Here is a 15,083-nt window from a genome sequence, read left to right as displayed (position 1 = left end):
ATCCAAAGCATACAATAGTTTAACTATCATGATCAGGATTCGTCTACAAATGTGATAGTTGCTATACAAGCTTGTTCATCTAAGCAATTCTGGCCAGTTATGCAAAAGTAACCATTTCTATGTTCATTGACCAAAATACTCTCTAAGAGGTAAAGCTGCTCCATTGATTCCAGAACATTATTTACTACTATTCTCACAGATCTACTTTCCCCCACTACTTCTGAGATGAAAAAGCAAAAATATTTTATCTGCTCATTTTCTTTTAGTACAGTGAATCTGCCATTTATAATCTAAACCCCAAGGTGACCCAAAGATCTCATAAAAAGGAGCAATGCTAAGGAAGCAATAAAAAGCAACTTCAAATAAAGTCCTGCTGAAATATTAGCACCAGCACACCTTTAGTTCCTGAGCTGAACCCTAAAGACATTTCTAATGAGGGCCCTGGGAAATTGAGAACAATCCCAAAGGTACAGCAAATACATGGAGAATTTCACTAGTGTCCATTGGAGGCCTGAAAGACAAAACACAGAATGAAAATTCATTCTCACACCCAGGAACAATGATTCTAAGATCTGCAATTGGAGTCTTTTTAGAGAATCAAAAACAAGTGAGTTTTAGATGCGGATTAAGAAGGTACTCATATAGCCACATACATATAGATATATGAATATACAGGCTCAGCAAGATTTCAACTGATGCCAATCTTTTGTGGATTCAAAGAAAGAAACAAAAAATATAGAGATAACAGGATTTTCTCTAGCTGGTCAGCTTTTCAGGTTGTACGAAGCCCTGTCTCATGTAAGTCTACGAGGGAACAGTGTGGAACAGTGAGCAGTCCAAACCTCCTTCTGTGTAAGCTTCATTTCCTTTGCACAACCGAGCTCACACTACAGCTCTAAAAAGAAATAAACTAGCCAGGACTGGAATGGCACAAAGCGCTCCTCCAGGTCAAGTGACAGAGTCATTCTGGCAGGGAAACAAGGCATTTGTCTGGCGGGCCTTCATGATGTGAAAGGGAGGGGGGCAAGGACTCCCTCTGAATAGGCTGGTAAGTCATTTTAATATTCTTCGGCTTATTTCCTCAAATTCTCCTCTACAACTATGTTTGTTTTTGTTTTTTCATTTTGTATACTATTAGGCAATAAATGTTTATTATTTATATCAGTTCTATGCCTCAGGTTATTCCAATTAATAAACTGCAACTAAGGTAACAGTTTCCTGATATGAAAAGAAAGGCAGTATGGCTTTGGAGGCAGGATGACCTGGATTCAAGTTCCACCTTGAACTGATCCTATGCAGGTCATCTGACCTCTCAGTTTTGGGTACTTCTCCAACAGTTGCAGAGAAGGTGCTCATCTATCTGCATTGATTAAGGACATTTCCTTACCAAGAGTTCTAAAACCAGGAAATCACAGGTACAGTTGAAAATAAGATACTATCAAGAATGCCTTAAAGATAAGGAATAAGGAGAGAAGTACAAAGTAATCAAAATGCTACAGGGCATAACAAACAGGTGCATTTGAAAATAGAAGCATAAACAATGAAACTGTGAAAGACAAATTCCTAAAGCAAGAAATATTTTAAAAGTAGAGTTCTTTAAACTGTTCTTTGAGGAGGAAAACAGGGTAACTAGAAGAAAGGGGGAGGGAGAGAATACATATTATAAGGATGACATAAAAGATGAATTCACATCCCAAATACTCATGGTTCATTAGTCCAATAAAAAGTCCTAGCTGCAACCAAGTCTTGATACTGGCAATCTATGTTATGCCTGCCTGAACTACTCCCTATTTTTATTGTTCAAGGGAATTACATGACCCTTTTCCACCCACAGATGTCTTAAGTTCTATGCTTCATACTCTCCTCGGCACCATCAAGTTTGCTGTCAGGAATACAAATAATTCTGATTTATATATTTCAGAAATGTTTAAGTAGACAGAAATAGAGAAAAATAAGGATGGGCAGGAAAGGACTATCAAAGAGGAACAAAGAAGGAGGACCATGTAGCAAAATGACAATGGAGATGGACAAAGTGGAAAGTGGTGATTAGGAAGTGATCAAAGAAGTGCCTACTACTAATAGTGATGGGGAGGCAGTCAATGCTTAATCCTTCACAAATTCTGAGGTCCATGATTTTAGGTTTGAATTCTCTCTTCAATCAACACATCACAAATGCTCCAATGGCAGATGGTTTTCCAGAGTTGCCTGAATCAGATCAATTCATCAACCTGTGGCCAACTTGGTGATGAGTTTCTTTGTACTTCCTGGGCTGGTCGTCACATGCCAATCAATAAAAGAGGCATCACCATGGCAACCAAAAGTTAACAGTTAAACTGTAGATGTGTTTTGACCAGAGTCCAATGAAACTATCTCTCTTATTCTGGAATCAAAGGCTTCTCCTAAAGCAGTCAATAGATGACATTAGCTTTATGGCTGCCACATTACACAACTAATTTGTACTCAACTTGTTGAAATATCTAGCCATGCTTCCCCCTGCCTATACTTGTGAAATAGACTTTTTTAAACCCAAATGTAAGACTTTTACATTTAGCCCTATTGAGTTTCACCTTATTAGATTATGCTCAATACTCAAGCCTGTCAAGATGGTTTTGGATCCTAACGCTGTCATCCAGTATTAAGCCATCCCTCCGGTCTTTTTTTTTTCCTTCCTTTTTCTTTTTTTAATTTTATAATTATAACTTTTTTTGACAATACATATGCATAGGTAATTTTTTTTTTTTTTAACAACATTATCCCTTGTACTCCCTTCTGTTCCGAATTTTCCCCATCCTTCCCTCTACCCCCTCCCCTAGATGGCAGGCATTCCCATACATATTAAATATCTTATAGTACATCCTAGGTACAAATATATATGTGCAGAACCGAATTTTGTTGTTGTTATTGTTGCAAAGGAAGAATTGTATTCGGACATCTCTCCTGTCTTTGTGTAAACTGTCCATTTAAAATGTTTTTATCTAAGTCAATAAGCCCATGGCTAAGCATAGGTCTGAGATCCTCAAGGGGACACACAAAGACACAGAACTAGTACCTATACTTGGAATTAGGTTATTCAACAATTAAGTTAATAACTTAGTTGTGTGTAGCTGTGGAGAAGTTACATCTGGATGGCAACTTAGAAATCACCCAGTCCAAAATCCTCATTTTACAAACTAGATAACTGAGATCTGTAGAGGTTAAAGGATCTGCCCAGACTCTGTAACAAAGTTGATAACAGGATCTCAACTAGAACTCATGTCTCTTAGGGAGTTCCATTTGGTGCTGCAGAGTCTCTAGAGTCCAGGACGTGAGGGATCATGGCCCTGATAATTAGCCTTTTACTTAAATGAGGGTGAGATAGATGGCCTTTGAGGTCTCTTCCAAATTTAGATCTCCTCACCATACCACATCCCAGCTGCTTTCCTTATAAAATGCAAGTTCCTCTTAGAAGGACTGTCATCAATGTGGGAGTGTGTAGCTTACCAGAGAGTCAGCTGCTTGCTATTCATTTATTAAACACCTATGATATATCAGGTACTATGCTAAGCACTAGAAATACAAAAAGAGGCAAAATACAATCCTTGCCCTCAAGAAGCTCACAATCTAATGGGGGAAAACAGGCAAACAAACATACTAACAAGCTATATATAAGATAAATAATAACTATGAAAGGGAAAACACTAAAAGAATCAGGAAAGATATCTTAAAGGTAGAATTTTAACTTAGACTTGAAGGAAGCTAGGAAGCAGAGATGATGGACAGCATACTAGGCATGGAGGACATACGAGAAATGCCTTAAATTGAAGATTGGAGTGTCTTATTTTTTAAATAGGTGGTGTTGCTGGTCTGTCATTCTTGAAGAAAATGACATTAGAGAGGTGATGCTATTTCGTCCAAATGAACTGGATTTAAGTGAAGGACAGTTTGTATAAAGTCACCAGACTTTGTACCTCTAGAGCTATTTGGTCAGTGGCAAGATAGAGATCAGGACCAGTAGAGAAGACCCTGCAGATAGGAATCACTAGAGTGACTAAACAATGGAGGAGTAGAGAGGGAATATAAGAATAATGGAAAGGGAAGGAGAGTTTTAAATGGATTTTGAATACCACACAGTCAAGGGTCCTGGCTGAGAAAAAAAAAAAAAAAAAAATTAGATTTTTGAAGCAGCTAGGTTTGCACAATGATTACAGCACCAGCCCTTAAGTCAGGAGGACCTGAGTTCAAATCTGGTTTCAGACACTTAACACTTCCTAGTTGTGTGACATTAGGCAAGTCACAACTCCAATTACCTCTGCAAAAAATAAAGGGGGGGAAAAAAGGAGAGAGATTTTCTTTAATTTACTGAATTAACCTATTATTGGAAAGAAGGGTCTTCAAGAGTTGTACAGAACAACCAATTACTAAGCCTTGTCACAGATAAAAAATTAAAAATAGAGATAATTAGACTCTAAAAAGAAGGTTCAGCGACACTCCTATCACATCATTTCTGGATAGAAGACACCTAAGAACTACAGGGGCTTTATACATAGATATACCGATCTGAGATGTACTCTGTGAAAGCTCTAGCCAGTAGAATTCATTAAGGAAAAATAGCAAATTAAACCTTAATGACATTCTGGATTATACCCACCAGTCTAACACACATATGTCACTTAGCAGGTTCAAATCTGGTCATTTTCTGAAGATATAATTGACTCTATTGATAAACTAAGATAACATGCCATATAGGTAAATAAGTCTATTCAGGGAATCACTTTTGTCTCTCCAAAACACATCAGATTTACAACACAAAAGTATTAATCAGATTTGTTCTCACAAATGTTTAGAAATTATGAGTACAGAAAAGACAATGAGGCACATATTCCAAGCTAATTATACCCTCCTCACTTTTTAAAGAATATTTTAGTCTATGCCCAAAAAGTTATCAAACTGTGCATACTCTTTGATCCAGCATTGCTGCTATTGGTCTTATATCCCAAAGAAATACTGAGAAGGGGAAAGGGATCTGTATGTGCCAAAATGTTTGTGGCAGCTCTTTTCGTAGTGGCTAGAAACTGGAAGATGAATGGATGTCCATCCATTGGAGAATGGTTGGGTAAATTATGGTATATGAAGGTTATGGAATATTATTGCTCTGTAAGAAATGACCAGCAGGACGAATACAGAGAGGCTTGGAGAGACTTACATCAACTGATGCTGAGTGAAATGAATAGAACCAGAAGATCGCTGTACACTTCAATGTTGTATGAAGATGTATTCTGATGGAACTGGATATCTTCAACATAAAGAAGATCCAACTCACTTCCAGTTGATCAATGATGGACAGAAACAACTACACCCAGAGAAGGAATACTGGGAAGTGAATGTAAATTGTTAGCACTACTGTCTATCTATCCAGGTTACTTACATCTTTGCAATCTAATACTTAATGTGCAACAAGAAAATGGGATTTACACACATATATTGTATCTAGGTTATATTGTAACACATGTAAAATGTATGGGATTGCCTGTCATCTAGGGGAGGGAGGGGATAATTTGGAAAAATCGAATACAAGGGATAATGTTATAAAAAAAAATTACTCATGCATATATACTATCAAAAAAATTTATCATTAAAAAAAAAAAAAAAGAATATTTTAGTCTGAGTTCTGAGGTTAACTGCCTCAGCCTGTCACTGCTGAACCAAAGAAACCTAAATGAGTCCAGAAATATCCTCATCTAATATTGTTTCTAAGAGACCCAAATTTCAAAGATAGACAACCTACTATGTCTATCTAACCTTTCCCTCTGCCCTGACAACCATACTCACAACTATTTAAGAAGCCAGGGCAAGAATGTGAAATTTAGATCTCTTCATTTTTTACTGTACCTGTGAAAGATTGTGGTTTGCTCCATGACTGCTATGGAAAAAACACAACCTTTACATTTATGTTAGTCCCAGAAGTACTCCCATCTCCTAAGGGACTTCAGGACTAGAGAAGACTTGAGTACTATCTGGTTTGACTAACATTACTAGGTATAGAACCATAGAAAAGCTTTTGGTGAAAAATGGCTAGAAGCATCTGTTTTGGGGTTCAATTCAACATTCAATACTTCCTGTGAACAGATACAAATTTAGATTAAAAAATAGTCCCTGACCTCATATACCTTACAATCTAATAGAAGGAATATGATGATAAACCACTGAATTAGGTAATACACAAATGTCACTTGATAATTATATCATAAAGGTACAGAGCAAAGTACTATGTGAGGTCCAAGAAAGGTCACTCTTAATAGAGATCAGATAAGATTTCACTGAGAAGTTGGTGTTTGAACTGGATTGTAAAGGAATTCAACAGGCAAAGGGAGTACATTCAGAGCAAAGGCATATAGAAAAGTGTAGGCCTTATTCAGGAGACAAAAAAGCCATCCAGTTGGTTGTAGTATATTCGGAAAGGAGAGTAACAAGAGATAAAGCAGACAAAGTAATGTAAGATTGTACAGAGCTTAGAATAAGAAACAAGAGTTGACTGGATCATTGATAAGGGAAAGTGTTGCCTTTGGAATAGAGGGGCATATCCAGATTTATATTTTAATATTTAATAATTGGCCTTTACATAGCACGCACAAGTTTGTCAAGAGTTTCCCATACATTCTTTGATTTGAACCATACAATGATCCTGTGTTATAGGGCTCTACAAGCTCTAGCCCCTTTCCATAGATGAAGAAAGAGGCTTACAAAGGTGAAATGACTTGCCAAAGTCACATTTAAGTATCAAGATTTAAATATAGATATTTTTGTTTCCAAGTTCAGCATACTATTTTCTACTTTATACTCCTGTTTTAAAACATACAAAATATAAAAACATTAAAAGTATAAAGCAAAAGCTGGAGATATAATCACTTTTTAAACGATAGTCTCTTCTCACAAAGAATTCACATTCTGCTAGAAGACATAAATACATATATATAAATTATAATATAAACCAGAATGTGATAAGGCAAAGAATAAGAGAGAATTGCCCCAAAGTTCAGGAAAACTGAGCCTTGATAGAAAAGAATGATAAAAGGTAATCATAAAGGGTGGTTCATAGAAACAGAGGACACAGAAAATAGTGTGCTGTGTTTGAAGAATAACTAGTAGTCCACTGGCTGGAGCCAAGTAGGACATGAAGAGAAATGATATGAAATAACATTAGGAAAGTATTCTGTAGTATCAGAAAGACTGGTCCACCAGTGGCATGGATGAGAGACTTTTAAGGCTACTATAATAGTCAAAGTAGATGAAAGTAGTAGAGAAGTGGGGGGAAGGATAGATGTGAAAAAAAGGTAAAAGCAGATTTGGTGAATGATGATCTGAGAAATACCTGAAAGACTTCTAACATAATAGATATTAAGTACCACCAAATATTGTTAGCCCTACTTTACTGAAGAGGAAATGGAGATACAGACTAAATGATCACCTAGCTAATAAGGTGATGAAAGCAGAACCCAAATACAACTCTCTGAAAGACATTAGCACCCTCTATACTATATCATGCTCCTGAATGAGAAAATAATTGAAGGATGGTACCATGGACAGAAGTCATAAAATCTGCAAAGAGAATATGCTTGTTTTTACACATGTTGGTTTGAGGTAACTGTAGGATACCATTATGTCCTATTGGAAATTTTAATTAAATTAACTGTGCATAAAACATGCTAGACTATAAGTATAAAGACAAATGTGAAAAGAACCTTGTTCTCAAAATTCACTATAATATAACACAATAAAACAATAAAACACAAATGCAGATAAGTACACAGAAAGTAATCTGAAGAGAAAGGGGGCTTTAACTGAGAGAGGTGGAGAATTAAAAGCTTCTTGCAGGAGGTAGGCAGCTAAAATAAGTCTTTAAAAAAAAAAAAAAAAAGACATAAATCTTGACAAGCAGAGACCTAACTCGTGCAAATGCATGATGGCAGGATATGGAATTGTTAACTTCAGGTACCATAGTCCAGCATAGTAAAAGCATGTGGAAAAATAATGTGAGACGTGGCTACCAAAAAATAGGATAGAAGCCAGCATCTTAAATATCTAAGTTTTCATTTTATTGCAGGAAATGACTGAAAGCTTTTAAACAGGTGAAATGTGATTACATCCATGCCTTAAAAAGATTAATGTAGAATTAACTAAAAAAGTAAGAGACAGGAAGCAGGAGTCATTAGGGAACTTATTACAACATTCCAGGTGAGAGGTGACGAGTCTAAACTTGAAATATGTATGGTTTGAGAAATATTTTATAGCTAGAATCATAGGGTAAGTGACTGATTATAGGGAGGTAAGAGAAAGACTCAAGAATCACACTGAAGCTAAGAATCTGGGTGATTGTAAAAGTGCTCTCTCCAAATCTGTGAGATATGAAGGAAAGAGGGGGAAGGGAGAAGGGGAAGCAGGAAAAATGATGAATCCCAATTGGGCAGTATTGAATATGAGAATTTACTGACACAGGCAGGTAGGGGTATTGAGCAAGCAATTGGTGTCATGGGTTTGGAGTTCAGGAAAGAACAGATACTATATACTGAGAGTTATTCAAGAGATGAAAATTAAACCCTTGGCAATTGATGAGATTATCAAGGGAGAAAGTGTAAAAGTGAGAGGAGTTCCCAGGACAAAGTCTTGAGGGGAGCCCATAGTAAATGATGAATCAGCAAAGATGCAGAGAGGAAATCAAAGGAGATGGGGATAGAAAAAAATCCAGCAGTACATACAAATATTTGGGAGTCTCTGTGCTGAAATTCTTAATCATTTTGTACCTTTTTTCCTCCATTTGAAGTCACAAAAGTTGATGATATGATCAAGAAATAGAATAAAAACAGAATCAAGGGCACATTCTTGGAGGAACATCCACCTTGTGGGAGTACCAGTTAATAAGAAGATAAGGAACTACTGAGATAAGGTGTTAGAACTAGGAAAGTGTGGTATTTCTGAAGCTAAAGAAAGGTCAAGAACTGAAAAGAGGCCATTGAATTTGGTAATTATTTTTATTTTACAGCTTGTGTTGTTCTAGTTTTTCCAGAGACAAGGAAATCAAGTTATTCATTCATGACAGGGGTACAAAAGTAACTCAGAGGCTGATGTAAAACTATGAAGCTCTGAACACCAGTACTGGACTTAGTATGTGACCTTGAACCAGTCCTCGACTGCTCCATTAACAAAATAAATGCTCCCGGTTATCACTAGGGGAGGAATAATTAATCATCATAAAGCACTCAATGTTAAATATTTGCATAAAGGCTGAACAATAAAATTCAGAAAGGGCAAACTTAATGAGAACCATAAGGACATGTTTACAAGCAAATGAAAACCTTCCACATCCCTGGTGGAAACTGAGTAGCCTTTTACAAATGGATTAGGAGTCTCTGAAATCCAGAACGCTTAGCTTGGATCCCCAGGCTGGCTATGTGTATGAGCAGCCATCCCGTTCAAGCACACTTTTTCCCAGTAAATCACAAGTATAAGTGGCCCGGGTGAGCTTGCAGAAAATTAAAGATTCTTGGAGTGCCTGCCAGGTTAAAGGACACCACCCCCCAATATCTGTGACAACCATTCAAAGGCCCTAGTGGTGAAGAAGGAGGCTCTAAGAAGTTGGGAGACCAAGACAGGCTCGGATACAAGGCTGCCAGCATGGAACTGTGCTGAGGTCCAGCAGACCTGGGCTCTAACCCCAGACCCACCAATAAGGAGCTGGATGACTTTCCCTAAGTTTCCTCCTCTGCCAAGTGAGGGGGTTGAACTCGATGTTCTAGATGATTCTCTTCTAGTTTTATAATTCTAAGGTACTTCCACAGCTTTATCACTGACTCATCTCAATGCTTAACTAAAAATAAAGATTCTATTTGTAAAAGGACAGTCACTCATATGAATAATACAGAATACAAAGGGTTACAACCTCATAGAACACTGGCTCCCAGAGATCACAAAGAATAGCTCCCTCGATCCTTTTTAAAGAAAACATAGGCTTTCCCGGGATAGGATTTTTTGGAGCACAGATATAGATACACAATGGAGGCTTTCTTCGATTGCTGAATTGTAAAATAAAATTCCTCCAAAAACATAGAATGGGAAAGCTCCCTCCTTAAACAGGACCAGGTGCAGAAACCTCAGAAGCTGCTATCTAGCACTGCTGCGAGCTCAGCTTCGCTGAGCTTATGCAAGCACTGCAGGCCTGGAAGGTGATAAGCGGAGAGCCTGGAAACATTCTTGTCTTTATAAGGGAGCTGAGGGCTTGGGCTCCATTACCTCAGAATGTCACCTCTCTTCTGCGCATCTTCTTTCGCTTTGAGGTCACGGTTGCGTGCAAAGCCAAGCTCTCCTGTATCAGCTCCCCCAGTCCTCCTAACCCTCAATGTTAGCCTAAAACCCACGGATTTAACCCGAGTCAAAACAAAAATCCTTTGGATTCAATCCACACGCAAAACAAACTCAAACATTCAATTTGTTCGGCCTCCGTAAGTGCAAAAAGGACCAGTCTTGCCCTCGCGCCCACCCTCCGATCCCCCACCTCTCCCACTCCCTGCTCCAAGCTCGCTCTCGGAGACAGAAAGTGGGTCTCACCCTGCATCCGCGACAGGCTCTGTGGTTACCGAGCGCTAAACGTCCATTTCTGGGACCACCAGAGTAAGCGCAGCAGCAGCCGGGGGGATGGTACCTAGTCTCTCCCCTCTCCCCATTACCTTCGCCTCCACGAAAGAGCGCGGTAGGGTGCAAGCGGTCTTCGGCCTTAGCTGCGGGCTGCACCGCGAGGAGCCGCGGACAGATGGTTTAGCAACGTCCGCCGTCCAGCCCTCCCCCCACAAAGCGCCACCCCGCCAGGGATTACCTACGCCTGAATAGGAAGGTCAGCTCCGCAGCCTCCAAAGCCAATACAGCCGCGGTGGAGGAAGAGGCTAACCCAGACGGGCTCCCTCCCCGTCCACCCCACCCCCATCCCGCAGCCCCCGGCCCACGGAAGTCGGCCACGAACGTGGAACCCGACCTGGGGGTCTAGGAGCGGATTGCCGCGGGGTATCGAGGTTCCACGGAGAGCGACGGGGAGGAAGGGACAAAGCCAGCGAAGGGACAATGGGCTGCGAGAGAGCGAGGCCCGGGCCGGTGGTGCGGCGAGCGGCCCGCACACGTCAGCGCCGGGGGCCCTGGCTGCGTCACCCCGAGCTCCCCCGGCTCCGGGCCCGGCCCGCCTCCGGCGCGCTCCCCCCGGGCCCGCCCGCCCCCGCACCTTCTTGGGCGCCTTGGTGACGGTGGCCATGAACGAGTACTTCTCGGCGTCCTCCTTCTCCTTGGCCTGCTTCAGCTCCTCGCCGACCCCGACTCCGACCCCGGCCACGGGCAGCGGCATCGCATCCGGCACCGACATGCCTGCCGCTCGCCCGCGGTCCCCGTTCGCTCCTCACGCCGCCCCCGGCCCTCGGGCCTCGGGCTTGCCCGTGCGCGGGGCCGCCCAGAGCTGCCGCTCCCGCGAGGCTGGGCGGACACCGGAGCCCGGGGCTCGGCGAAGCGGACGCTGAGGTGGCGGAGCCGGCGCCCCGTTTGCTCCGCGGCGCCTGGCCAGCTACAGAAGCGGCGCGCTCCGCTCGGCCCGCGCCGCCTCCGCCGCACGCTCGCGCGAAGCACGCAAGTACGCACTGTCAGGGCAGAGGCCGCCGGGGGCGCGTCCAGAACGGGCAGCCCTCGGGAGCCGGCGCCGAGGGGAAGGGAGGGGAAATGCTCCCGGGCAGCGCGTGACGCCAGCACGCTCGCGCCGACGCTGGAAACCGCTCCCCGGCTCCTCCTCTCGCTTCTCTTCCCTTCCCCCCGGCGGCAGTTGGTGCACTCAGAGGAGAAGGGTGAACTGATCACTGAGGAGCACCAGGTGGCGCGCTGAGCCCTTGCAGCAGCGCCCTGCACAGGGCGGGAGGAGTTACCGTGCACGTGTCCACGAGTCCCCCAGGCGAGGGCGAGCTGAGCGTGGTGCTGGGAGCCTGAGATTTCCTCCAGTCTCAAAAGAACTGCCAGCCTGCCAGTCCCTCCCTCCGCCCTAGGCATGCCAGTTTCGGGAAGTCAGTCCATCAATCAAGCAGCAATTATTGAGCGCCTTTAGCATGCTAGACTTCTAGTCGGGCGCTGGAGATTAAAAACCAAAGCATCCCTGCCCTCAAGCAGCTTACAGGCTTCGGGGAGACTGCGCTTAAGCACCTAATTAAATAGAAAGTGTGGAAAGTAAAATATGAGATCCTAGTGCGGAGGAGAAGGCGCCGGAAGCTGGGGGGAGACCATCCCTTCAGCCCCAGCCGGCGGCCGCCTTTGTCTCCGGGGCTCTGATGGGCAGCGACTGCCGCTCTCTGAAGCCCGTCCTCCGCGGTCGCCATCTCCTCCCGCCCGAGCCTGTTTACAACTCGAAGGGAGATGAACTTTTCCTGCAGCCCGCTGGGAAAGGTCTGGAAGACCAGAGGGCGGGGGGAGGGGAGGAGGGAGGCTTGGTGCAGCCTCACGCCGGGCACCCCACCCCAGCACGAGGCGCAGTCCGCTTCCCCCACTCTGCGCTGCTCTGTGGTGCCGAGCGCACACAGCCATGCTTGGTGAAATCAACTAGTATTTCCCTAGTCCTCGAGCGGCCCCAGCGTCACCTCCGCTCTTCATAAGCCTACCTGTCAAGCGGAAGCGCAAGAGCATCGTTCTTATACACCTAAAGAAGAGCCCAGCGAGCGCCCCACTGGGCGCACTCTGCGCGGAATGGGGGGAGCTTGTACGCGGGAAAACCTGCCTCGTCCCGTCAGTCCCGGGTTCTCCAACTTCCTGAACTCAAGACCTCTCCCCACTATTAAAATTCGCCCAAAGAACTTTCTATGGATTATAGCGACACTTACTGTATTTAAAATTAAAACATTTTAGCATCATTAGGAAATTCATGTTGACATGAGTAAAGTAGACATGTTTTCCATGAATGCACCGTCGTTAAGCATTATTACCAAACCGCTCTGCCGTGTTACGGAGGGGAAGGGAGAAAAATCTAGAACTCAAAATGTGAATGTTGAAAACTGTCCTAATATGTTAATTAGAAAAAAAAATAAAACACTTTTTTGGGGGGAAAGAAAGGAAAGAATTCTGACTTGGAAGTCTGAGGGACTGTCCCAGACCACACTTTGAGAACTTCTGGTTTAACGGGACTTGAAAATGTTTTGGGTTGAATAAGTTTTTTTCATATAAGGTGATGATTGAAAAGAACATTGCTTATGGGGGCCGAGGACTCGGGTTCAAATCTTTTTTCTGCTTCTAATTATCCGAAGACAGAGGCAGTGCGGCTTAAGAAGAAAACATTCTTCAGAGCTGGGAAGCCTAGGGTCCCAGTTCTACCTTTCCACTGGGACTTTGGGCAAATTGTTTAACCTTTCAATGTTCAAAGCAAGTTCCAAAACTGTAAGTTTCAGAGATGCTGGTCTACAGTAATAGAGGATTAAGTCACTTAACATCTATAATGGGAGGGGGAGAGTGACAGGGCTCCTTCTACAGCTATGATCCAGCTTTATATGCTTGAAGGAACAGGGGTTCTCAAACTACGGAGGGCCAGAAGGGCCCACTGAGGACGTTTATGCGGCCCGCTGGGTTATGACAAATGGGCTGAGGGGAGAGACAGAGTGTGAGCTTTTGTTTGTACTACAGTCCGGTCCTCCCACAGTCTGAGGGACAGTGAACTGGCCCCGATTTAAAAAGTTTGGGGACCCTTGAGCTAGATTTTGGAGGGTAATTGACTACTATTCCCCTCAAGGATCTAAGAGATAAACATAAAAATCAAGTTTCTAGTACTATAATCCTGAGCCCCTATCACTGTGCTCCCCATTGATTTGATTATTAGCCAGCTTTCTCTTTAAAAACAACAAAACCTAGCTTTTTAATTTTTCAAAACAAATGAAAAGATAGTTTTCAACATCCACCCTTGCACAATCTTGTGTTCCAAATTTTTCTCCCTCCCTATTCCTCTCCTCACCCCAGACAGCAAATATAGGTTAAAACATGTGCAATTCTCTAAATTTATTTCCACATTTATCATGCGGGACAAGAAAATTCAGATCAAAGTGGAGAAAATGACAGAGAGAAAAAACAAGCCCACAGTCCTCACTGGATGCAGAAGACTCTCTCCATCACAAGTCTATTGGAATCGTAAGAAAGTATTCTAAACTGTTTAGCAAAAGTATTTACTTATATGACATAAATAGAACAGTGGGACAAAATTCCAGCTAAACTGGGGTGGGGGGTGAGAGTGGAATACTCTATCTCAGTGGTCCTCAAACTTGTTAAATAGGGGGCCAGTTCCCTGTCTCTCAGACTGTAGGAGGGCTGGACTATAGTAAAAATAAAAACTGTCTCTTCCCCTCAGCCTATTTTCCATAACCCGGCGGGCTGCATAAATGTCCTCAGTGGGCCGCAGTTTGAGAACCCCTGCCTATCTCCTTGTATATACAAATCTCTTGGAGAGAGTGGGTTCCAACTCAGAGAAGAAGGGGATGCATGTGGCAAAAAGATACCTCACAACTCCTGTTTAATAGAAATTCTATTTCTCTTTTGCGTAATACTCCTGTAATTCACTTCAGGGCATAGCATAAATAATACACAAATCTGTGTGCTGGGCTGGCTCCTCAAAAAGAAAAAGAGGTGTTGCTTTTGGTTTGAGCCAGTCTGCTCTAAAAGCCATTTCTCTCCTTAGGTCACTTTTCTGTTGCTGCTGACACTTTGTCCCCAGCTTCTGCTTAGGTGCTAGGAAAAAAGAAAACATTAGCTGTCACTCTAAGACATCTCCAGACTGGAGAAAGTTTTAAAAATCACAAGATATGTCCATCTCAAAGTTGCTGCCTGATTACTTCCCAATGCTTTTAGCTCTCTATTGAATTAAGCCACTAATTATGGCCACTGAAGAGATCTCTAATAGAAGCTCCCGATGACTTCAACTTCAACTTGGATTTGGAGGAAGGAAAGAGAAACTCTTGCCCCAAAATGAATCTCTTTCAGAAACTTGGATGGAGTTCCTTTACTAGTAGATTAGCCTGCTGTTGGAATGGTTGATTCTAAGTTTTTTGATGTTTTATACA

At 42.5% G+C, this 15,083-nt stretch overlaps 1 protein-coding gene across 5 annotated transcripts in view; it reads right to left on the bottom strand.

The window, feature by feature from the left end:
• AHCYL1 (adenosylhomocysteinase like 1) overlaps positions 1-11,585 on the bottom strand; it is a 39,229-nt gene extending 27,644 nt beyond the window's left edge. For 2 of the 5 annotated variants that reach the window (XM_074262950.1, XM_074262951.1), the window contains exon 1: positions 11,240-11,585. In XM_074262950.1, coding sequence (XP_074119051.1) covers positions 11,240-11,377 — 138 coding nt within the window. In that variant the 5' untranslated portion in view covers positions 11,378-11,585. Of the gene's footprint in view, positions 1-2,073; positions 2,279-11,239 lie in introns of those variants that run through there. The other 3 variants (XM_074262948.1, XM_074262949.1, XM_074262954.1) reach the window with 2 other exon arrangements.
• Positions 11,586-15,083: the final 3,498 nt, after the last annotated feature.

Source organism: Sminthopsis crassicaudata, chromosome 4 (assembly GCF_048593235.1).
Source record: "Sminthopsis crassicaudata isolate SCR6 chromosome 4, ASM4859323v1, whole genome shotgun sequence".
Lineage (NCBI taxonomy): Eukaryota > Metazoa > Chordata > Mammalia > Dasyuromorphia > Dasyuridae > Sminthopsis > Sminthopsis crassicaudata.
This window is presented reverse-complemented; position numbering and strand designations above follow the sequence as displayed.